At 37.1% G+C, this 26,578-nt stretch overlaps 1 protein-coding gene across 1 annotated transcript in view; it reads right to left on the bottom strand.

Moving 5' to 3' along the window:
• Positions 1–25,811, bottom strand: part of LOC111155025 (protein phosphatase 2 regulatory subunit B''alpha) — a 154,524-nt gene extending 128,713 nt beyond the window's left edge. Inside the window, exon 1 of the mRNA XM_022515038.1 lies at positions 23,394–25,811. Coding sequence (XP_022370746.1) covers positions 23,394–25,373 — 1,980 coding nt within the window. The 5' untranslated portion in view covers positions 25,374–25,811. The remainder of the gene's footprint in view (positions 1–23,393) is intronic.
• Between the last annotated feature and the right edge of the window lie 767 nt (positions 25,812–26,578).

Below are 26,578 nucleotides of genomic sequence, written 5' to 3'. Positions count from 1 at the left end.
CCTGTACCCACTTGTTTATGTTGGCTGTACTTTTTACAGTAATTACTCAATTCAATTACGTATTACATAAGCTAATGAAATATGGATGTAGAAAAAAAGCCATTGTTTCTAAAACTCCTAAAATTGAAAATAAAACAACTAAGTCGAATTGTTTTATAAAGATTCAGTAAAAAGAGATGCCTGGGTGACTCAGTCAGTTGGGCAGCTGACTCTTGGTTTCCACTCAGGTAACGATCTCTGCGTCCTAGGATCAAGCTACGAGTGGGGCTGGCGCTCAGTGGAGTCTGCTTGAGATTCTCTCTCCCTCTCCCTCTGGCCCTCCCTGGTACACACACAGGCACGTGCATGCTCTTCCTCTTTCAAATAAAAAAATAAAATCATTTTAAAAAAGATTCAGTAAAGGCAAGCTGTTAGTAAAAAAGTTCATTTTTTTTTTTTTTTTTGCTGTAAAATTACGTATGGGTGAGATAATGGACAAGATAATGAAAATCTAGGAGGAGTCTACATTTGAATTGCTTCACTACTGACTTAAGTTCCTTCTTAACTTTAAAGAAATTCTAAATCAGTCAACAAATGTATTGAATGTGATTTATTAAAGAAAGATTTTATGGACCTCCAATTTCCAATGATAGTCAAAGAAAAGGCTTTGGCCTTCTATCAAAAGATCTGAATAAATTAATGTTTTGAGTTAAAATAAAATTTTTTAATACATACACAGAGTTTATGATTCCCTACTGAGTAATTATCAATCCCAACTGTGTTCTAGTAAAAGGGTTTCTACTACAATATTTTATAATCTGATAATTATTTTCCAAGAATCTAAACTCTTGAGGGTAAGGTCAATTTTATAGTCACTCAAACAAGTATTTTTCTGGCCACATACACAGACACTTCACTTGGTGCTGAGGGTATGGAGATAATAAATAAGTGGTTTCTTATAGCGTAAAGCTAGCATAAAGCTGATTTGGAGCAAAGAAAAACAAATACTTTCATTTCATTCACTTCCCATAAGTCTCTGAAGTTTCCAAGTCAGAAGAGTAGTTAAAAAAGAGCCTGTTCTGCTACACTCCTAAGAAAACATTTCTCCATTTCTTTTGATGATGAAGTGAGCTGTAGTTTTTGTTTATCTAACTGCTTTCCAAAGAAATCAGAAGGAGAAAAGACCAGGCCCCCTAACGGCGCTTAGGAAAGAATTGGTCCACGGCAATAAGTTATTGATGGAAAAAGACTATCATGAGGTTGGTTTATTTGCTTTTTACTTATTTACTTGTGCTTATATGGAAATAAATGTGTTTGGTTCTAGAAGGTATCTCAGAATGAGTTAGTTTCAAGAAGTATATAAGTGAAATATAGTTGCAAAGAACAGAGTTTTTGGAGTGACCTCTTTTTTAGTGGGAAAAAAATCAAGTATGAGGAATTTCACTACTGATGCAAACATGACCTATTATCTACTCTCTTCTCTATGTTTATCATAGAGTAAGTACAATTCATGGGGCTGGGTGTTTTTGGGTGATAGTTTTCCCCTGGGGGGGCTACCCAGCATGAAGGATAGAAAATTATTAATGCATAGTCTTTAAATTCAGTTTAAGATGATGGAAAGGGTGGAACTGTGGGCAGTTATAATGTAAAGAGTCAACTGTAAGGTCTTCCCAATGTCCTTCTGAAATAAACCAGAAGATCTTTTCTCCTGCCTTCTAGAGCATATATGAAGTCCATCCAAATAAGATAACTAGTCAACAGTAGGTGTTTTCCTGCACAACTACCTGCATCTCTTCTTAGCTTACGGATCATTCATGAGCATACCCTGTCTGATGACACATGTTTGTTCTGTCTGGACAATGTGCTCAACCTGGGTCTTCAAGGCAACTATATTAACACAGCTTGACCAGAGGATTAAAAAGCTTCATACTCTCTCTCTTCTGGGGACGACTGGGGTCCATCACTTTTTACCTCAAGATCCAGCTGCCTAAACTGGGGTTCGTTATGTGTTCCATACATGTTCCCCTAGAGAAACAGGCTAGAGCAAGGATGATAATCTTTCTCAAAGAGAACCAGCTGTGGTGGGTTCCTGGGTACAGAGTTTTACAAGTTCCTTATCCAACTTAAGTGGAAGAAAGGCTAGCCTCTGCTGTGACCTGAAAAAGTGAAGGATTTTTTAAGATAGCCTTCTAAGAAAAGCAGGAAAAGGTGCTCTCTTACCGTGTCCTGAAAGGACCTAAAGAACTTAGGAGTGAGTCTAGAAAGCCTGTCTCTCAACGAAGGTGAGACTAGGAAGGAGAAAGAATAAAGCTGTGTGTGACACCCAACACATTCCATTTTTGTAGAATTCATTCTTTGAGGCTTAGTCTGAAACTCAGGCTTGATTCTCTAGAGCTTTCTGAATCCTCTTCAGAAAGGATTATAATTCCTTTTAGTGAAGACAATGGTGATATACAATATCAATTCTTTCTTTCTCTGGAAAGAATCAGCACTATGGGATATTTTAAGAAAAAAAAATGGGTTGATTACACAGGATAGAGAAAAATTTTAACAATTGCCTGAAGAAGTAAATCATTTATTTTGACTTGTAGAAAACTGCTAAACAGTTAATACTGTATATGCAACGTGTTGTGCCAAAATAAGTCTAGCCTTTATTTTATAAACAAACTTGTCAAGTCATTCACCAGCCTCAGCTTAACATGGCTATGAAGACTGACATGATACCATCAACCAAGACCTTAGAGTGAAGAAGGCTTGTGGGATAAATGAGGCAGCAAAGCTGTGAAAATCTGAGTGACAGAAATACATAGTACAGCAAGCCTGGGAAATGAGCTCAGTTGTGTTCAATGTTAGAATAAGGTCCAGAAAGACAGGAGAGTCACTGTGAAGTGACACTAAAGATTCTGCTCAAAAGATGCTATGGGGGAAAAAAGTTATATATTTAAGAGGAAGCTCTGCTACATCAGAAGGGTATTTCTGATTCAAAAAAGGAAGCTGGCTGTTTTGAAAAACTTAAAAATACTAAATCAAAAGACTTTCTCAGTCCACACAAGAACTTGTACATGAATGTTCATAGCAGAGTTATTCATAATAGCCAAAAAAGTGGAAACAACCCAAATGTCCATCAGCTGGTGAATGGATAAACAAAATGTGATATACTCATACAATGGAGTTTTATTTAACCATTCAAAGGAATGAAGCACTGATACATGCTACATGATGAACCTTGAAAACATTCTGCTAAGTAAAAGAAGATAGATACAAAAGACTGCATATTGTAAGATTCCATTTACATGAAACGTCCAGAATAGACAAATCCATATAGACAGAAAGTAGATTAGTGGTTGCTGGGGACTGAGGGGAGGAGGGTATAGGGAGTGACTGTCAATGAATACAGGTTTTGGGGGATGATGAAAATGTTCTGGAATTAGATAGTGCTGATGGCTGTACAACCTTGTTGAATATACTAAAACCTACTGAATTACAAACTTCAGAAGGGTGTATTTTATACTGTGCAAATTATATCTAGGAAAAAAAAGCCTTTCTCAACCTGGCTCTAATTGGCAGAGTAGTTAAAAGAGGTAATAACTTGGAATCATAGACTGCTTAAAATACCACTGCAAATGAGCTTTAAGAAATTGATTATAAGCTAATTAGTTAATTACTCTTAATCCTAAATTTTGATATCCTCCTTTAGGCTCTAACTTGGTGTTTTCACATTGTTTAATAGCTTGTTTTGTGTAATTAATGTTATTTTACTCTTAAAGAATGAATACTGAGATGGGGGGAAAAGGTTGTGTGGTGTTGCTTATCCATGGCTTCTTTGATCCTGGCCTGATCCTTGAGCCTTAAGTTTATTGGCTGCAGCAAAACAGGCAGTCTAATAAGCATTCTGCGTCTTGCTTCAGTTGCCTCCAAATGACAGGAACACATTCCAAGACGAATAACAGAAAGAACCTACAAATCAAATATTTTTGCTCCTCAGTATTCCTAATACTGAGAGACAGATCTTCTTTTAGGATCTGGGGCAAGAAGAGATAATTAAGAGTCTAAAATTATTAGGCATAATAATTCTTGCATATCTAGAACTTCTAGTTCCTAGAGTTCTCTGTCCTCCTTAGTCCACTTTTCTTCTACCCTCTCTTTCAGGAATTCAATTAGAGACTTCTCATTATAGAGCATAAGAATTCAGTTTTAGCATATCAATACATCAGACAACTAAAGTTAGAAGGAATAGAGGGTTTCCAATCCACTGACATTACATGTCAATGAACACACAGTAGCAGTTCTATAAAATACCTTGCCCATCTTCGTTGGTTGTGTGTGTGTGTGTGTGTGAGTCTGTGTGACTTTTCAGTAATTTGGAGTGAGGGCTCAATTCACAAATGTCATATGAGAAGGCTGGAACTGATGGTCAAACCTCTAGTGATAAGCATTATATTGCAAACATAACAGCTGACAGAACTGTGCTTCTTGGATGCCAAGTGCCTTTTGGATGCCTTGTGTTAAAGATGGGAGATACAGCATGTTTATCTGCTAATTGAACGACCTAGTAATGGGGAAAAATCGATGAATGTGGGAGAAAAAAGGCCAATCAGGGAAGAAAGTCCCTGAGTAAGTGGGAGAAGATGGGACCTAAAGCACCAGTACAGACGCTGGCCTTACGTAGGTGCCCAGATCATTCACATATAGTGACAGAAAGAAAGGGAGAGAGTATATGGGTACTGATATGGCTAGGGGGCTAGCTTACGATCCCCCTCTGATTGGCTCACTTTTCTTAGTAAAATAGGAAACAACATCATTAGCTGAGGGTGAGAATGGAAGAGATGTTAGAAAACAGAGAAGAATGGATGAGTCATTTGTAGAGTGGGAAAGTGAGGGATTAGAGAACTGTAGTAGGACTGCCAGACAGCTCTGAAGGCCCACTGGAGGTTGGTGGTCATGAATTTAGTGCAAAGACCACTCAATATTATTTTGTGATTTTCTCTAGCTAAGGTTAGCTGCCAAATAAAAGCTCAAAGCAGACAGAGAACACAATTTAATGTAAGCTATGATTTTTCCAGGTGAATACTACAAAGTGAGGGTAAGGTAAAGAAGCTGAAAGTATATTCAAGAGAGTGATTTTAATGAGGAACTATGGCAATGGTTCTCAAACAAGAGCATGCACCAGAATTACCTGAAGGACTTGTTAAACCACTGATTGTTGAGTCCCATCCTTAGAGTTTTGACTTAGTAGGTGAGGGGCGGGGCCTCAAAATACGTATTTTTTTTTTTTTTTTATGTTCAGTTAGCCAGCATATAGTACATCATAAGTCTTTGTTGGTTACAGAAGGGAGTGAGGTGGAGGGATGGGGTAACCGGGTGTTGGGTGTTAAGGAGGGCACATGTTGGGATGAGCACTGGGTGTTATTTGCAACTAATGAGTCGTTGAACACTAGACGAAAATATGTATTTCTATCAAGCTCCCAGGTGATGCTGATGCTATTGGATGGAAACCATACTTTTAAAATCACTGACATAAACAGAATCAATGAAGGAGTAGCTGAAGAAGGACAGAAGACAAATTCACTGGAGCGATCAAGGAACTGAGAAACGTGTATTGGCTGCTTCACCTACTAAAAACTCACAAGAATTGTAGCAAAAATTGTATTGGGGAGCATCATAGAGCCAAGAGAGAACATCTTCAAGAAATAAGGAGGGGCGCCTGGGTGGCTCAATCGGTTAAGTGTCTCCCTTCGGCTCAAGGTCACAATCCCAGGGTCCTGGGATGGAGTCTTGCATCAGGATCTCCGGGCAGTGGGGAGTCTACTTCTCCCTCTGCTTGCCGCTCCCACTGCTTGTGCGCTCACTCTTTCTGACAAATAAATAAATAAAATCTTAAAAAAAAAAAAAAAGAAAGGAAGGAAGGAAATGACATGGGGCTAGTAGATGACTGCAACCAGGAGGGGTACTGGGTGGTGAGTCTCATGACATCAGTTCAAAATTGAGGGGTAGTTTCAGTGAGATAGGAAAAAGAATAGTTTGGAAGTAGCAATAAAAAGAAAGAACACTCACTGCCCCCTCCAGACCCAGTGGGCGAGGGGGTGAATTGGGAAAGAAAAAAAAAAAAAGCCAACATTTCACATGGCTATACTGTGGGAGAGATGGATTTCAGTTAGAACAAGGAGTAAAGGGAATGTTCAGAAAGAGTCTGATAACATAGGAGATTCTACCAGTGAATGAGTTCAAGAAGGCATGGGGAAAAGATTTCGGGAGTTGGGAGGGTTGGAGATGTGGACTGAAAAGAGAGCATGTACAAGAATAGGGTGAGAAGAGTGATGATCTGGATTCCTGGACTTCTTACGGTGATTGGTGCAAGCAGGGATGAGGAACCAATTAGATTAGTCCTGATGGTCTTAAGGCAGAGGGGGTGGAGCTGTGAGTATTGGGCAGACCTGTGAGGGAGGCCTGAGGGTGTTAACCGGAACAAGCTGAGTTCTGGGAACTCCTTTTCACTCCTGCCAAGGGTGGTGTGGAAGGTAGGCAGGGACTACTCTCATCAGAAGGATCTGGATATCTGGGACTCACATTTTACTAGAATTCTAGGGGATGTGCATAATTTGGAGCATGTTTACCCTCCAGTTTTTTTGTGTCCACACAAACATATTAAGAAAAAGTGATCACACTGGTACATCTGTTTTGCAATTTACGTTTTTAATTAAATATTTTATCTTGACCATTTTTTTCTATATCAGTATATACATATCTACAAGTTCTTTTGAATATAGGTGGGGACATATCTGAGATAGCTGATGCTGATTCACTAGGAAAAATGAAGATGCAAAAGAACCTGACCTCAGAAGCCACTAAAGGCAGAGGGGGAAATACAAGTAGAACGCATTCTGCAAATTCAAATTTGCTACTGGCCATATCCCATTACTTTTATTAACCCACACTGTGGTTAAATAAATTAGGAGGAAGGATGATTTCCAACTATCTTACTGAGTGTTTTCATTTCTACCCAAACTCTATCCAAAGAAGCCATCAGCACCTCTAAATTCTCACCTCTAGGGGAGAATAAACATTTTCCTTCAGTGATATGACTGGTTAATCTCAATGAAGGCATGGATATCAACACTGAATGTAAAGACAGAGAAACATTTATTTTAAATACTCCAGAATAAACAATAAGGTTCCTAAAGTGTGCTTTGCTATAATCTTAAATTTATTTTCATAATTATTATACTTTTAAATATATATACAAAATTATATAATATTTAAACTTTGAGAAAACCAAAATGTTAGATCATTAACCTAAGAAAACATTTTATTCTCCCCTGGAATGATATTTCAGACATAGATTCCTGACCAGGATTGAAGAAAGCAGAGTTTTAGTAACAGCACAAATCCTGCCTACCCCAAAAGATTTCTCTGACCCTCCTGGGCATCCCAAAACACCACCACCATCACCACCACCAACACCACCACCACCATCACCACCACCAACACCACCACCACCATCACCATCACCAAACAAACAAACAAAAAACGTGCTGAAAAACTAAATGGCCAGAAAAATTCTTTTCCAACCTAAATTCATGGGGATGAAGATGGAAATTTTAAGAATGGGAAAAGGACAATGAGACAATGAGATGTATAGGTATTCCTTAAAGAGAAAGGACAAATATTCAGAATTTAAACAGTATGTGGAAGTTCTACAATAGGGCCTAGGGGTGCAATGGTGAACAAGAGAGCACCATCTCCTAAAAATGCCTATAGTCTATAATCAAGAGATTTCCATTCTGCAATAAAGGGAAATGGTCTATACTTTTTAAAGTTAGAATCATCTTTCAGTCATATGCATATATATTTTAAAATAAGAATAGGGTAACACAGCACACCATTTTGTAACCTTTTGCCACTTAATATATTATGAATGTTTTTCCTTATCAACAAATACATTTCTGTGATATTTTTGAGGACTGCATAATTCTCCATATTACATGGACCACAATGTACTAAATCCAGTGATTTTCACATATTTTGGACTTAGGACTCCTTATGCTCTTAAAAATTACTAAGGACTCCCAAGAGTTTTTGATTATGTGGGTTATAACTGTTAATATTTACCATATCAGAATTTTTTTTTTTACCCTTGGGTAGCTTTATTATAGCTAACAGGAGAACCAAAATTAAATGGTAATTATTGTATCTCACACTAGGATACTGAATGCAGGTTATGTTTACATTCAATATAGATGTTTAGAATCACTGAAATTAATTGTACATCCAGCATATACAAAATAATTTTCCAAATCGAATCAGATATTAAACTTTTTAAATTATGTTTGGTTAGCCACTGTATTGTACATAATTAGTTTCTGAGGTAGTGTTCAATGATTCATTAGTTAAATATAACATCAGTCCTCATCACAGCATGTGCCCTCCTCAATATCCACCCTCCCACCCTTCTCCCCTCTGAGGGTCCATGGTCTCTCATGGTTCATGTCCCTCTCTGATTTCTCCCCCTTTGGATTTCCCTCCCTTCCCCTATGGTCCTCTGTGCTATTGCTTATTTTCCACATATGAGTAAAACCATATGATAATTGTCTTTCTCTGCTTGACTTATGCTCTTAATGGGGTTCTTTCTTCTTGCCAGGAAAGGTAACGGGACTGTCCCTAGAACACCACAGATAGATAGGTGTTAAAAGCTAGAGAAATTAAGAGGCCAGAGGCCTAATGAGATATTGAGCTTTGCTGAGGCATCACCTTCATGTCCTAGAAGGGCACCCTGACCTCAGGTCTCCTGCATCTATCCTTGACAGTCAAAGGACAAAGAGCTAGCTAGCCCTCAGGCAAGAGGGCAGTTTCCATTTGGGAAGCAGGTGGAGTAGGCAACCAATAATCCCATTATTTGATTACTCATTCACTTATTTGTTTATTCATTCAACAAAGTTATTTAATGCTACTATTTGCTAAGTAAAGGCCAATATAAGCTAGTGGCTCAAACACAGAAACCTGAGAGGGATTCACAAATCTCCCTCAAAATTCTTATTTTAACATTTAAGTTTTATTAGGTGTACATTTAGGAACTGGTGATCACATCTTTGGAGGCTGAAGTGGAAAAAGAGATGGCAAGGTATGAATTTGGTTGTCAGATACATTATCTGCTTAAATTCTGACTTTAAGACTCCGGAAAGCTGATGGGAAACAGGTTAGAGTGGATTCCACTAAGTTAGAATTCACAATAATAGAACCAGAAGAATCTGATGTTTCCCTTCATACTCTCTAGGAAGGAAAGGTCTGATAAACCAATTTTGGTCACAGTTGATCATCAAGATTAGGCTACCACAGAGCTTAGGTGTGACAGAAATAATGGTTTCATGACATATCCATCTAGTCTCTCTTACTGGATACCCCTGAGACCAATGCTTACAAATGTTAAGACAGATGGATAGGATTAAAGTACACTTTGATGTCTTAGAATGCAATGGAATGGAATGCAATGGAATGGAATCGAATAGAATGGAACTGATCCAAGCCACTGGAGAAATAAACCTCTAAGTATCATCAACACTGTCATAGCACTAAGAGCTAGCACCTTAAGTAAATTTGTTGAGTTGGAGCACCCATATCCAAATGCTATCTCCTCCAGAGAAACTTCCTTGAATTCCACAAGCTGAGACGTTATCTCTCCCTCCTCTGAGTTCCTGTAGGACTTCATTTGTCTCTCTCTTCTGGAATCTATTCTTTCTACTTTCCATCATAGTAAACAGCTCACCTCCCCTATTAGACTGTGGGCTCCACAAAGGCTTGTCATGTCTGATTCATTTTTATCTCCTCCTGTATGTTATGCATGCTTATACTATTTACAAACTATTTTATGCATTTAAAGCATTTTAGCAACCTCTATTTTGCATACCAATTATGTATTAACTATGTTGAAATAAATTTCTGGCCCAAGAAAGAGCCATTTCTGCCTGAGTACCATGTCAAGCAAACTGAAACTTAGATACCATGTCCCTGCAAAAGTTCTGCTTGACCAGAAATGCAGTATATTCATGCAGCCAATTCAATGCAAAGCCAACTCTGAGCCTTCTCACCCCAGACAAGGTTAATTAAGTGGCCCCAGCCAATCACATTTATTCTATTTGCCTCTTCCTTGTTCTTTACTCTTTATTCTACAAAAGCTTTTTGTCTTATGCCCCTTTTTTCAGTTCTCCAAAAGGAGACTGTCTACTTCATAAAGTGTTAAAGTTTGTATCACCTAAACTGTCTTCTTTAATCACTTTTAACAGTTTTTGATGATAAGGGATGAGATCCAAGGCTGACTGCTAATGCCTACGGGACAAGTCGTACAGACAAGGCACCCACTGAACCCTTTGAGAGTTCACTGTTCTCATCACTACTGAGAGCTGTGGTGAGTCAGACTCAGATTTGAGCTTCATACCCCTGTGGGTAGCTCTCTGGTCCAAACAAACATTATTTAAAAAGTATATATGTATATACTATTCCTGAAAAGGTTCTGGGGTTGAAATTTCCAGGAGGGTTCTGGGACAGTTATATTAGGAGTCCACAATGGGTGCAGCTGTTAGGGGACTCACAAAGTCTTGAGGCAAGTTCACAGTATAAACTGCTGGGGGACTTGGAAAATAAAGAGAGAAGAAATCTGAACTGTTTTGACTGTCAAAATAAAAATCTAAGTTGGCAAGAGTCAGACTATTAAAAGTCATCAGAGTGTCCACACTGTAAAGGAATTTTCTGGTGAAAAGAATATGAAATCTACTGGTAATGGGAATCTCAGAAACCAAAGTCACAAAACTCATCACCTAACTCTAAGACTCTTGTGCTAGGATAAGTTGGTCTTGGAATGGGTTAGATTGACACTAGGTCACCTGCCAACCTGGAGAAAACCATGCATCAAAGGTACAGTGTAAAACACCACACAAAGTACCCAACTGAGCAGCAGATCCCTCTTAAGTATTAATTTGGTGCCAAGAGATCCAGGATTAGCTAAATAAATGGGATACTCCTTTCAAAGAATTAAGCATGCAAACTTTCAACGCACCTGTTTATGTCTAAGAACTGCGATCCTGGAAGTTGAAGGTATCTACAAAAATGACATCTTATAAAGACAGCCTGGAATTACAACGGCCATATGGAAAGCATTCCAATTAGATAAGATCATTCATTTAAGAAGTTCACTTAAAAGCGGGGGGTTCTCAAATCAAACAGAGTGGGATGCCTATTTTAATAGGCAGGTGGGAGCCTCCAAAAGACTTCAAAATTCCAAAATAGCTTCACTGAAAGACTCACTGAAAAATGCTAATGACAGGGGCGCCTGGGTGGCTCAGTGGGTTGAGCCGCTGCCTTCGGCTCAGGTCATGATCTCAGGGTCCTGGGATCGAGTCCTGCATCGGGCTCTCTGCTCAGCAGGGAGCCTGCTTCCCTCTCTCTCTCTCTCTCTCTCTCTCTGCCTGCCTCTCCGTCTACTTGTGATCTCTCTCTGTCAAATAAATAAATAAAATCTTTAGAAAAAAAAATGCTAATGACAAATTAAAGACACGAGAAGTACCCAAAACAAAAGAATGTAAGACTGAAACAACTCCTACTAGTCCCCTCTATCCTCCTTTATTTGAATACTCTTTCTAGTAATCCTCTATCTGGATTGTTTTTCCACTCTGAAGAGAATACAAGAAGGTAAACGAAAGTCTGCCAAGTTAGTGGCCCTAAAACTGCAACAGCTCCAAGTCCAGAGATCTAAAACACCTGGGCCTCCCCCATTATACCATTGTAGGGATCCATCATAAAAACACCAGCCTAGAAACTGACGTCTCATTTGCAATCAATGAGGATGGGAAAAAAGATTGTCCTCAGAGGTCTTGTCAAATTTCCCACAACAAGTAAATGCTCCCATATCTGCTGCGGATGGAGAATCCCCGTATGGGCCCCTCCCAGAGTTAATGAGATTCTCAGGGATCCTCTAGTAGACTGCTACCAGTTATTCCCTTAGGTATTCTAAAGGGAACTAAAATTAAAGAAAAACCTTGCCAAATTCTGGTAGATACTAGGACTATACTTTAAACCCCATTTTTCCTGAGCCTGCAGATAAGAAAGATCTTAGGAAAACTGGCAGAAGTCAACAAAGGGTGAGAACTCTTACACAGTCAGTTCTGGATCTCCATAGTTTTCAGTTGAGAAAGGAAGGTAAAAATTCCACTGTCCCCTCCCTTTTTTTTTTTTTTTTTAAGATTTTATTTATTTAATTTGTCAGAGAAAGAGAGACAGGGCACAAGCAGAGGGAGCAGCAGGCAGAGGGAGAAACAGGCTCTCCACTGAGAAAGAAGCTTGATGCGGGACTTGATCCCAAGACCCTGAGCCAAAGGCAGAAGCTTAACTGACTGAACCACCCAGGTGTCCCTGTCCTCTCCTTTCTAAATGCATACTCTTGTGAATTTGGTTTTGGGGTACCCATTTGTTGTTGATCCTTTCCCTCCTTATTTGTCTTCAGAACTTGGCTTAGCTTTTTGCCTGTCTCACACACACAGGCTGTCTGTTATTATGTATGCAGGCAGGTCAACCATCAGACTGGAAGCCTAATAAATGGCTGGAAAAACATGGCTTGCACTCCATTTGTGGCTAGGGTTCTACCAACTGCTGCCAGCTCTTAGGGGGAATTGTCTTTCTTTCTTTTGGCTATCTTTGGGAATGGCTTTGGATCTTGGGAGGGTAGTATCTTTTGCACATTCTTAGGGATCCTTCTTGCATCCAAGGGGTTGTTTAGTACTGCCAGGAATATTCAGTTTGTCCCAGCTGAAACCTGACAAAATATTTGAAAGATTTTTTAAGGAGCTCTATGGTCAGAAGTTGGCCAAATTGGGAGCTGATATTCAGAGCCTGATAGAACTTTTCTTTAGACCTTCTCCCCAGGCTAAATTAAACTTCATACCTTGAGGGAAAGGAAAACATTCCAAAGACAGAGTCTAAATCTAGAACATAGAAATCTTCAGTTTCTAGCTTAATTGAAGATCTCCCTGATACAAAATAGCAAACTGAAGATAATGTAATTGGATGGGTATGTCAATACCTTAATATCATTCAGGTTACAACTGGATGCTTTGAGGAATTAAAAGCAACTGTCCTACAAATGGAACCTTTACAAGAACAGAAAAAGCCCACCTATGCTTTTCACCAATTCTCAAAACTCCCCTATTCATCTCAAATGGCTTGTGCATACTGTAAAAATTCTGGTCTTAGGAAACAGAAGTCCTTTTTGGAGGAACTTGCATTCTTTCTTTGTGCCTTTGAAATGTACTTGTTCTATCTGGTCTTCTCTAGGAACCAAGGTAATCTTTTAAGAAGGAGGGGGAAAAAAGGAAAGCCTATCAGTGAATGAAAAAACTTCAAAGTCTTCTCCTCAAATATTAGTCACGTAACCTTAAAATTTATCCCTTCTGCCAGAAACACAATTGGACCCAAATGTTCTTTTAAAAAAACTAGTGAGTTAACAATGAATTTTGGAACACTGAAACAAACTGGTGAGTTTTGCATTATCATACCTGTTTCATGGCTGAATTTTTAGAACAAAATCTGTAAGATCCCTATTTGTGTCTATCTGTATGTTTATGTATATCTATGGTTATATGTTCCAGATGGCTGACATTTTTCTACTTCCAGATAGTACTGCCAAAATTAATTTGTAAAGAAGCTCTATTGGTTTAAAAAAACTTACGTGTCTAGATGAATCAAGAATATACTCTCAGAAACACAGACACTAACCCAAACGCTTTTCAAGTTACATGATCTAGGATAATCTCTGGGGGGAAAACTAGTTTTAGTTTGTTGGTTTAACTAAAACAGGCATGTCTTTAGAACTGTCAATATTAAATATAATGCAGACATACAACTTTCATTCTTCCTAAGTCTACTATAAGTCCAAAGAGCTCATGCCATCTCTGTTGCAAAATCTGTCAAAAAGAAAGATAATTTAAGACGATGGCTGTTAAATGCCTCATGAAAGTTTCATAATTGTTAAGAACATGTAAATTAAATAGATATGTTTAAGTTATAAATGGACTTTTCAATAATAATTATGCTTTATAGTATGTCTACTTAAAGATATTTTCCAAAATCTTTTTGGTAACTTGAAACCTTAAAATTATACTGAGTTAAATTATATTTTAAGTTAAATTATAGATATTCATTGAATATCTAGATTATTTCCAAATAAGATAAATTACTGAAACATTATTATTTTTTAAAAGATTTTATTTATTTGAAAGACAGAGACCACAAGTAGGCAGAGAGGGAGAAGCAGGCTCCCCACTGAGCAGAAAGCCCGATGTGGGGCTCAATCCCAGGACCCCGGGATCATGACCCGAGCTGAAGGCAGAGGCTTTAACCCACTGAGCCACCCAGGCACCCCTGAAACATTACTTACATTATAAACTTTTTTACATTATTTATATAATAAACACAGTTTATCTACTTTTGGCTTCCTTTTACAGAGTAACTAAAATAATTGGGTCTATTACTGAACACATGTTGTGCCACATTGAAAAATTTACTATAGAAAGAATATACTTCTAGAAATTATGAAGTGTGTTTATAAATTTGCTAGACCACAGTCCACTATTGCTTATTCCTCGGTTTTCATTAGGAATTAAAGGTTCTAAGGGTTAAGAATTTTAATCAATATACACAACTAAAATTACTGAAATAATACGGGTAAAAGAAAACAACTATATATTAAAAATTGTTAAGGAAAATAGAATGTGTCGCTTGGATAGGGTATGAAGGACATGAGGTTTTGTTGTCGTTGTTTTGCTTTTTTGGCAAAGGAAAAAAGAAAGTAATTTTGTTCAAAAGTAAAATAATTGTTTCAGAATAAGAAAAAAAAATTAGGACAAAATCTGAATGGATATAGAAGAGTTGTAGAAGGTGCATGGAAAAGGAATCCTGAGAAAGGAACTTTATGTGTGGTCAATCTAGCTAAGACTGGAATGGATTTATTTAAGTTAAAAAAAAATGAGTTAAAAAGTTTTTAGTATCTTCGATGCACTGATTCAAAACTGGAATTTGGTTTTCTCTCTGTTAAAAAAACAAAGTGTTTCCTTAGATTGATCTGCTCTAAATAAAAAAAAAAAATTGTAAACAAAGTTTTTTCTTTCTAAATAATCTGCCTGGTCAGCTAAGACTTTTTCTCACCAAAAAAATTTACTATGTTTCATATTGTCTTTATTGGGTCTTTGATTACTTAAGAAAACCCAGTCTTCTCAATATTAAAAGGGCTAAAATTTTGTTCACAACCCTGTAACCTTATTTATTTACCTTTAAAATCTTCTATTGTCACTTTGGTTAAATAGAAAACTATTATTTATAATGACCTGTGATCCTATTTATTATAATTTTCAAACCTTCTGACATCTTGATAACTTCCCCAAGTCAAATTCTAAATGGAGTCATTTTACCTCAAAGTGACTTTAAGATCTGCCAGAGTCCCTGGAAAATCTCAAAGGATTTGTCTCTCACCTTGTAAAAAAGAGATGTTAAACTAACTGGGTTTATTTGGTATGTTAAATCACATAGGAAACACTGTCAAATATGTAGTAAACCTTCTTAGGTTGTATTTGTATGGATGCATGCTATTAAGTGTTCTAGAAATTGTATGAAATTGTTAAAAATCTGATATGTCCTGGTATAATATTACCAGTCATAATTCCAGTTCTCTTAAAATGTTGTATGTCACAGAAATAACCAAATTTCCTTATCAATTCTAATATAGTGAATTCTTATCAGATCTTTAACTATGGGTATTTTTAAGTCTTTTGTCATTTATGGATAGTTATTGTTTTACTCTATTGCTTTTTTAAAGGTGGGATTCATGGAAAGGACCCTACCACCTACTCTGAATTACCAACAATACTGCTAAATTACAGGGCATCAAACCTTGCACGCCTATTTCACAACTGAAGAAGGCTCCACCAAACATCTGATCCTGAATGCCAGAGACCTCAAAATCCAACTGACTAGGAAAAAGTAGCTGACATGGAGGCAGACTGCTTCCTTCCAAGACATCAGATCAAGAATGTTTCTTCATTCCTTCTCCGACTATCTTTTTCCTAAATCTTATACCATAAAGGTATTTATGGTTCTTTTGTCCAACTTTTTCCTTGTTCATGCCTGAAAAGATAATGCCATTGTTGACATAATTCAGGCCACTGCTAAAGCAGGTAATCCATCCTCCAACCGCCTGTTCAATTTGCAAAGATGCTGGTAATCCTGTAGTTCTTTCTGCCCATTATAAATCTTTCCCTGATTTCCAATGCCTCAGTTTTTCTGAAACAAGCTCAGTAGATAAACCTTTCTAGGGAAGTGGAAATACAGTTACACAAAATACATAAACATGCCAATTGGCTTAAAGAAATATCTACCCCTTGGGGATCATTTCTTGACTTATTGATTCTAGCTGGTTTGCATTATGGGTACCCTGGTTCATTTGTACCGTCCAAACCATGGGATTGTTTTGTTGCCCATTATTATTATATTCATATGTTATTTATATAAATACGATATATATTTAAAGATCTTTTAAAATATTTTATTATTTGAGAGAGGGAGGGAGAGAGAGAGAGAGAAAATGAGCAGTGAGAAAGGCAGAGGGAGAGAAGCAGAGAGAAGTAGACTTCCCACCAGGCAGAGAGTCTAACACGGGGTTCGATCCCAGGACCCTGGGATCATGACCTGAGCTGAAGGCAGATGCTTAACTGACTGAGCCACCCAGTGCCCCAAATATTATATCACAATATTTTTCTCCCTAATATACTGCATTCTCTCAAAAGTTTAAAGGCATGTGGAGAGCTATTGACCAGCTGACAGATGGTCTCTCTCGGACTGGAACAACAAAAGAGAACAGAAAAACAAAACCAGCTCCTAGAACAGGAGTCTGACATCATCTCTTGAAAACTACACTGAGACTTGAAGAAGTGATGATAACTAAAAGACTGGTATTTTTGATCAAACCTCTAAAACGGTGAAGAGGATGATTAAATAAGGGGATTGTGGAAATAAATGTTTAGGCCCAAGATAGAGCTGTTCCTGCCAGGGGTGCCATCTAGCAAAGCAAAACTTAGATAATTGTGTCCCTATCAATGCTCTGCTTGACCAGAAACACAATATATTCACATAGCCAATTCTCCAGTGCCAAGCTAACTCTGTACCTTTTCACGACAGGTAAGGCTATGTGGCCCCAGACAATCAAATGTTTTCTATTTGGCTCTTCCTTGTTCTTTATTCTTCAGCTTACAAAAGCTTTTTGCCTTATGGTCCATTTTGCAGTTCTCTGAAAGGAGACTGTCCATTTCATGAAATGTTTAAAGTTTGTTTATATCACCTAAATTGTCTTCCTTAATAATTTTTTAACGACTATAAATGATCTCTACTTCATTATTGAAATAGGTCTAGCTAAAGTTCACACTTGGCAATACTTTGGTGGTAGTTCTACCTTTTTTTTTTTTAAGGTTTTATTTATTTATTTGACAGAGAGAGAGCAAGAGCAGGAACACAAGCAGGGGGAGTGGGAGAGGGAGAAGCAGGCTTCCTGCCGACAGGAAGCCTAATGCAGGGTTCCATCTATCCCAAGACCCAGGGATCGTGACCTGAGCCGAAGGCAGACACTTAACGACTGAGCCACCCAGGTGCCCATTTACTTTTTATTCTTGAAACTAATAAATAAAAATAAAGCTTTTTCTTAAAAACACTGAAATTTTAATTTGTACTTTTTAGTAATTTGCACAGGTTTTCCCCACAATTAGTTGAAATTTTTAAGGTTTCACTAGACTTAAATATTATAGTAGAGCTTTTAAAAAAAAAATCTTCCTCTTTATTTACCTTAAATTCTTCTTTTGTTAAAGAATTCTGCCCCATTTCCTCCATTCTTTCAATTGAGGCAAACAATAATAGAAATTTTTTCCTAGCTTTTTTTTTTCAACCAAAATTAAGGAGAGAGAATTTTCAAGGGAGCCTAGGTTTTATTATTTTAAGTTGTGAATATCAGCTAACAGGCTATTGCTCCATTTGGCTAAAAACAGACCAAAAATGACTATAAAAATATTTTATAGTTTCTAAGTGTTCTTTAAAAATTGTATTATCTCCTATGTCAAAACATGTTTTCAGTAATTAATTCATTCATTTAAAATAATGAAACCCTCTGAGAGCTCCGACACATCCCTCTTTTCCTCCTCCATAGGCTGTTCTCTTCTTATAGAACTCATTTTCGCCCATCTTCACACCTCAGCTATTCTAGAACCTACAGGTTGTTTGCTGTCACCTAGAGGCTTAGTGAAGAAAGCATGTATTAAATGTTCATTCGCTAGTCAATAATATCAATAACTTGACAGTTAGAAAGGGATGAAAAGGAAACTGTTTCAAGTGGGAAAGTAAGAGATGGGTCATCACCGGGGGCGGGGGGAAATCTGTGTAGATCAAAACCCAAGATCAGAACTCATGATGAAGAATTTCCAAACACTGCGCTCATTTATTTTGCTTTTTCTATTGGTGTACTATTTGACTGCTGACAATCACTGGTAGTTTTTACTACTGATATTTAATGATGTTTCCAAGTATTTCCAATGCCTTTAACAAAATATCACATAGAACCTCGTCAAAAACCTTTTGCTGATCTACGGTCAAATAATATCTAGCTGAAGAGTTCACAAACTTTTTTCAATAAATGGCCAGATAGTTGATATTTCAGGCTTTAAAGTCTTTAAATACTCAATTTAGGTGGAGGACAAAAGCAGTCAGATCATATGTAAACAAATGGGTAGAGCTGTGTTCTAATACAACTATTTACAAACACAGGTCACAGAAAAGATTTAGTCCTTGGGCATCAGGTTGTTGACTCCTGATCCAGAACAGTATCTAGATATCAATCTCTCAATACCAAACATATTTTCTATTTGCTTATCACTTCCAATACAGGTTTGAATTTTATTTCTGGGGAAAAAACGTCTGAACTAATACTGCTCACTCTTGAGAAATTATTTTGAAACAATGTTAAAATATTAGTAACATATACTATCTTCAAGTTAATCTTTCTTTTCAGTCACCAACGCACTTCCTATATGACCCATTACATAACGCTTTTAATTGAAATGTTTTGAACTGGTAAAAATTGTCTAAGAAATTGAAAAAAAAGCCTAATTTAACATTTATTACCCTTTTAAAAATGTATTATTCATAGAAAAAAAATACCGTGGGACTTTTCTGCTTAAAAACCTTTAGTTCCTCACCCTAAGGGTTGAGCATACCATACAGGTCATTCATAAATTGGCCTCAATCTACCTCTCAAATTTTATTTCCTATTACTTTTTGTTCACTCTCTCACTGTAAGAATATGACAAATAATACTATATAAAAACTTGCAGGAGATAAATACCAAATTCAGGGCAGTGGTTACTTCTGGAAAGGAGAGAAAAAACTTGGTTAGGGACCCCGGGGGGTTTCAACTATATCTGAGATGATTTTTAAAAAAACGATGATGATAATAAAAAAATACTAAATAAAGATCTGAAGCAAGTATGATAAAATGTTAATATCTGACAAAGCTAAGTGGTAGGTAATAATGAATGCTTTTTCTGTCATTCACTATACTTTTCTATTTAAAATGGGGATTGACAAAATACATTCTGTGGGCCAAATCTGGCCCACTACCTGTTTTTTAAGGCTTGGGGCTAAGAGTAGTTTTACATAATTAAAGTGTTGTTTAAAAAAAAAAAAAAAAAAAGAAGACAAACTGTGACAGAGAATTTGTGACCTTGCAAAGCCTCAGATATTTACATCTGGCCCTTTATAGAAAACATCTGCCAACTCCTGATTTAAAATATTTCATAAGCACAGAAAGACTAAAATAAATAAATAAATAAATAAATAAATAAATAAATAAAGAATAAGCAGGAAGCCAACTGAATCAAGAAAGATGGTTTTATTTTCTTGCATTAACTATTTTCGGGAATTAAACATTTTATATTACCTTTCTCTTTAAATTAGCTTTTCATGAATTATTTTCAACTTTTATCAAAAAGAAATCTCATCAAATTTTATTTTTTTGTGGGGCACCTGGGTGGATCAGTCAGTTAAAGATCTGTCTTTAGCTCAGGTCTCAGAGTCCTGGGATCAAGCCCCACATTGGGCTCTCTGCTCAGTGTGGAGTCTGTTTCTCTTCCCACTCTCCCTCTGTGCTCTTTTTAAAAGAGTGATGGGAGGGTCTTTTAAAAAAAAATTTTGTGTTTAAATTCAATTTAGTTAACATATACTGTATTATATGTTTCAGGAGTAGAATTTAGTGGTTCGTAAGTTGCATATAACACCCAGCACTTATTATATCAAGTGCCCATTTACCCTATCTCCCTATCTCCCACCTACCTCCCCCTCCAGCAACCCTCAGTTTGTTTCCTGGAGTTAAAAGTCTCTTATGATTTGCCTCCCTCTCTGTTTTCATCTTATTTAATTTTCCTTTCCTTCCCCTATGTTCATCTGTTTTATTTCTTAAATTCCACATAAGTGAAATCATATGGTATTTGCCTTTCTCAGACTGGCTTATTTTGCTTAGCATAATACCTTCTAGTTCCATCCATGTTGTTGCAAATGGCAAGATTTCATTCTTTTTGATGGCTGCATAGTATTTCATTACATATATATACCACTTCTTTATCCATTCATCTGTCAATGGACCCCTAGGCTCTTTCCATATTTTGGCTATTGTGGACACCGCTGCTATGAACATTAGGGTGCATGTGCCCCTTTGTATCTTTTGGATAAATACCTCATAGTGGAACTGCTGGGCAGCTCTATTTTTAACTTTTTGAGGAACCTCCATACTATCTTCCAGAGTGGCTGCACCAGTTTGCATTCCCACCAACAATGTAAGAGGGTTCTCCTTTCTATGGGTGAGTCTTTTTTAGTAAGATTTTGACTTCAGTCCATACTTGTCAAAAAATTGGAAACCAAAAGACCCAAGTGCAGGATTTTTAGTTGGGTGTATTTAGATTGGGAACGTTCCAGGGGGTACATGCTCACAAGCTGTCAGCCAAGATATAGAAATGGTGTTACATAGGACTTATTCTTAGCCTCAGGTTCACATTTTCTACTTTTTGCAGCTCATCTCCTTTAGAAGAATTTTCCCTCTTTTTTCAGAGAAGATAATGGGGAGGAGGGTTAAGTAAAATTCAAAACACTGTATTACAGTAAGTTTCTGGTTATAATGGTTGTTAGACATTATAATAGGTCAGCAGAAAAGGTAAATTTTTTTTTTTTTGAATGAGCAGATAGGTTATTTAGGGGAAGATAGTGAGAAAAAACATCTGAATGTCTTAGCATGCCTTAGCTCCCAAGAATGGTTAGATCTTGGGGCACCCGGGTGGCTCAGTGGGTTAAGCCTCTGCCTTTGGCTCAGGTTATTATCCCAGGGTTCTGGGATCAAGCCCCGCATCTGGCTCCCCCCAACCCCTCTTCTGCCTGCCTCTCTACTTGTGATCTCTTTCTGTCAAATAAATAAATGAAATCTTAAAAAAAAAAAAAAAAAAGGAATGGTTAGTTCTTTTGTTATCACCATTTTGAGATTGCTATATAGGTATTTTCTTTATAAAATATTTAGCACATCAATATCGCTTATGTACATGAAAGCATTTTCTTATTTTTGTTTCTAATTTTAATTTAATTAATTTTTAATTTTAATTTCCAGTTTCTTGCCCCCAGTATCAACCAAGTTAACTAAAGATATTACCAACTGTGAATCAATGAATAAGGAGACTCAGAAATTTCACAGAAATGCTTGGTAAATGTTTGAGAATATTTAGACCCAAAGCATCATTTTGCAACCTTAAGTATGTATAGTTTTAAACTTAAGTACTTGTCACTGGTAACTAGAAATGTGCCTGGCGCAACCACAAAATAAATACAATGTAAAAATTATTCATCTGATCATAATATACTTTTTTTTCCTACTTATATGAAAATATTAATGAGATTAATATTAAATTAATATTAATGTTAAAATTAACATTAACTTCCTTTTTAACTTGCTCACATATACACCATCTCTAGTATCCAATTTTTAAAAAATTTACATTAAAAATACATAAAAAGGCAAAAAAATAACACGAAAAAATACTTATGATCCATCACCAGATTACTAACACTACTGAGGTCCTCTGTACATCCTTCCTCAGTTCCACCCCTATTTCCCAGGGATTAAACATTGTTCTGGACATTATATTTGGTGTATCCATGTATTTCTTCATACTTTTTGTACCATGTACCTATCTCTAAGAATTCATATCATTTTACAACTTGTTTCATTAATTGGCCTTATGTTTGACTTCATATATGTATGGTACATCATTCATGAGGTAGAGATAGTGTTCACCAAGTATATTCTATGTGCTTCCCTATGTTTCTTAGCTTTTGGGCTGGAATCACTGCACAGTGAGTGGAAAGGAAGTGCACCACAGGTAGGAATAAGACAGTGAAAAGCAACATCTCTTTTTTTCCCTTCCTCGGTGAATTCTTAAGCCATATTCCAGATGGAGCAATGGGACAGTTGTAGGAACACGGAGCATCTATCACCCTGAGCCCCTGAGCGAGATGGAGCAAAGCCCATCGCCAACTCATGTTAGATACATAAAATGAACAAGAAATAACTGTCGTGCTAAGACATACACACGAGTGGGAAGATAACTGCCTTTTTGGGGTTATTAAAGCAAAACTATCAGCGGGGTAAATTCAAAGCCTTTTGAAAATACTACTATCCTATGACCGTAGATTGGTATTTATTCCCACTTGCATGAAGAAGCAAATCTTATACACTCTAGTCTTTACCTTCTTTGAAGACCCTATTGCACTAACAATACTTTCAGAGAAGGGCCAACATGTTCATGAATTCCTTCCAGTATGTTAGTTGTGTTTTCCCAACTAGATTTCAAGGTCTTTAAGAAATCATGTGCTGTCTTTTTTTGTACCTCACACTGCACCTTATAGTCTGTACATGTATGTATTAATGACTGGCTTACTGGTTGTCTGGGGAGGATGAGGCTAATATTAAATGCCTAATTGTGTAAGGTACCTTGCTTGCATTTCACCTAAGTTACCCTGATCCTTATTTCTAATAAATAGATGAGAATATTAAGGCTAAGTAACTTTCCTCTGGTCACAGGGCTAGGAAGAAGATGAAACGTGTGAGGAGGGCAGCTGAAACCAGTCTGGCTGACTTTAAAGCCCTTGCTTTTTAGTTTTTTTCACTGAACCATGCCTAGTCTAAGGCAGGAACTTTAGTAGAAAAGAAAACGGCCAACAGAAATAGTTTTTCTTTATAAGTTTTGCACAGATTAAAACATTTCTTTGGCTAATTCTCAGGACTCAAAATTGTTGGGTCTTACCTTGATCACCTCTGGAGTCTGCTGAATCAGAACTACTGAAGTAGTATCTTTGGCTTTATCACCAGTAGGACTTCTACAGACTGATAAATTGGCCTGGGAGGAAGTTGTCAAGGTTTCCTGTAGAATCTGCATCATTTCCTTTTCTTGTGATAGGCTCCCTCTGCCTGATTTGCATTCGACTAGTTCTTGAGCAAAATCTTCAATGCTTTCTAGAATTCGCAGTAAGAGGACTCGATCCTCTTCCTCTATTTTGTGTCCATTGGTTTCAATAATCCTTGTTAGACAAGAAGGGGAGACTTTTTCGGTGGGTGAAGAGACTTTAGACTTGGGCTCAAGATCTATAGGAAGCTGACCAGTCGATGGACTCTGACTATTTAGAGAGTTAGAGCTTTTACCTTTGGTAAGTGGCTCTCTTAGAGAGGTCTCCATTTTCTGTGAAAATGATTCCAAATCCATTAACAATTTATCTATCTCTTCCTGACTATTAGGATTCATAAAATCTCTGTGGTCTCCCTCTTCAATTTTAGGAACTTTTGATTTAAGGTCTTCCTCACATAGGTTAACAACTGGTTTCTCAAATATCTTACCACTTTCACTTCGCACTAAGGCAGAACATTTTTTAAGAGGAGTACCACAGTCTGAAAATTCTGCTCTATCTTCATTTACCTTTAACAACTCCTGACCGGGGCCATTCTCTGTCCTTTGTCCTTTATCTAATGCTTTCTTTCCATCTGACTCTTCTTCAATATAAAGGGTTTCCATTAGGTCACCAGAAGAAACATTTTCTAAAGAGTTTATGGTAGATTGAAGCTGGGTATCTTTTGGAGTTCTGGGATCACTTATCTCAGGGTTATATAAGGGATTTGTAGAGTTGTTTGGAGTGGATTTTACTGGGTCTGTTTTCCTAGAACTGTGTTTGTCATCTTGCAGTGCTATAGTTTGAAATTGTCCAGAGTCAGGGGCTGAGAGCTGGACAACATCTTCATATTTAGGGGGCTGTTCAGTGCCAAATACTGGGGAAAAGGGAGTCAGTTGTAATGTGGGCATATTACTGACCAGTTCTGTTAAATCTATAGCCTCATTATTTCCAGGCTGCATTAATTCAAATGGTAGCTTTTTCAGATAGGATGCTAACCTGGTCATTACATTCACATAGACAGTATCAGAGTTGGCATCGTTGCTGTTTCCTTCATTGATGCTACTCCCTGACTTTTTCTTTATGCATTGTTTTATGATATCTGTGCATTTTTTCAAATCCTCAGAGCATTTCAGCAAGATGTCCAAGCACATCTTTATGTCTGTTCCAGAAGAAAAATTATCTATTTTATGTTTTTCCAAAATCTGAGTAACCAGGTCTTCTTCAGAGAAGTTGTGAAGAAGCACTGAAGTTAGGTTTGTATCAAGCGAGTTTCTATGGGACAATGATTTTTCCTCAACTGAGGCACTCCGGAGTAAACCAAAGGATGGGGAGTTCCCATCATTGTTATAATGGCCACAGAGGAAGTCAAAATCAACCGACCTCCTATTAAATGAGTCAGACTTAACTTTTCTTCCCTTTTTGTAAGCTGCATGGTTAGAGTTCTTGAGCTTTTCAAAGGAAAATTCCTTTATTTTTCCACTGGCAAAACTGATTGCTTCTCCTGCAATGTCCTTTAAGTTACAGGTGTTCTGAAGGGCAGATCCTTTCTTGACCCTGGGTATGCCTGTTAGGACCTGCTGGTGACAGTCACCCTCAGCTGAGGAAAACCCGTTTTCATGGGGTAGAAACATAGAGCCCAGATCCGCATCTTTGAACTGAGACACAGGGATGTGTAAGAGGTCTGCACAAACACTATGATGTACCACAATGCAGTCAACTCCATGTGTAAAGGTGTGGCAGGTTCCAGTGCAATAATGTATAGCTTGCTCAAAACGCCGGTCTATCACCACACTGCTGTAGTGGTTCACAGTACTGACCACAAGTCTGTAAGTTGCTGCCATAATATCGAATCCACTCAGTGATGTGAACTGAATTTTCTAGAACTTATTTCAAGTAAATTCTCCTAACATACACTCTGCTGAAAATATACTTGATGACTAAGTTCAGTGGTTTCTTGAAAATGTAATGACCTTTCCCAAAAGAAAAACGATTTAAATTTGAGGTTTGGTAACTGTCAGGATACAGTAGCTACTGCACATGTGTGCTTGTATTAGGAAGTCTAATAATTTAATAATTGTGCTCTTTAGTTTTATTTAGTAATATGATACTGTAGGATTTTATAATATAAAATCCTCTTTTAGTTCTTCAGCACTTTTTTGATGCAGAAATTTATTGTCATGAATTTACTCTCATAAATCTTAGTTGGCAGTACAGAAGTACTGTGATAACTGAGTCCTCCAAAGAATTAAATGATCCATTTTTTGGTGAATGAGAAACCTGTAATGAAAAAAGAAAACAATTTTAAAAATATGATTTCTTAATCCCAAGAGAACCTTTTATTTCCTCTTTTGCATCCCATATACAGTTAGTCACCAAGCCTTATTCTTTGCCACATTACTGCTTATCTTTGATTCATGTCTTTATTTCATCACGGCCTATACTCCTTACTACCTGGAGTATTATTACTTCAACTCTGCCTTGTTACAACTGCCTCCCAGTTGGTATTTCTTACTCTGCCCTCCTTGCCACCTTACATGACACCAACAAACTTAGATTCAGATAGTTTTTTAACCCTCATAGTTCAAGAATTCACACTACTGATCTCTGTAGGCACCATGCATCCTACCCCCTTTAACTTATTTTCAAGCCTTTCAACATCTGTTCCCATCCACCTGCAACCTTATTTTGTGCTACTGCCCTGCACCAAACTTTTGGTTCCATCAACCTAATCTTTTCAAAGATTGACAACAAATAGTGCTTGTTCCTTATTCTACAACTTCCTCTATACTTGGAAATTATTCTCCCATCATCTTTTCTTACTAAGAGAGAGAAACAACCAACATTACTGCTTCTGATCCTATCCTCTCAGATACTACCACATGCAGAGCTTTCTCTTGTTACCAAGTGGACAGAATTTACTTCATCATCCTCTTACTTAAAAAAAAAAAAAAAAAAAAAGGATTTTAAACCATGCTTTAGTTGTTTTCTAAAAAGGTTCAATCAATCTACTCATTCAAGAAATACTGAGTGCTTACTATGTGCCAGG

This window comes from Enhydra lutris, unplaced genomic scaffold (assembly GCF_002288905.1).
Source record: "Enhydra lutris kenyoni isolate GAN:26980312 unplaced genomic scaffold, ASM228890v2 scaffoldscaffold39, whole genome shotgun sequence".
In the NCBI taxonomy this organism is placed as follows: domain Eukaryota; kingdom Metazoa; phylum Chordata; class Mammalia; order Carnivora; family Mustelidae; genus Enhydra; species Enhydra lutris.
This window is presented reverse-complemented; position numbering and strand designations above follow the sequence as displayed.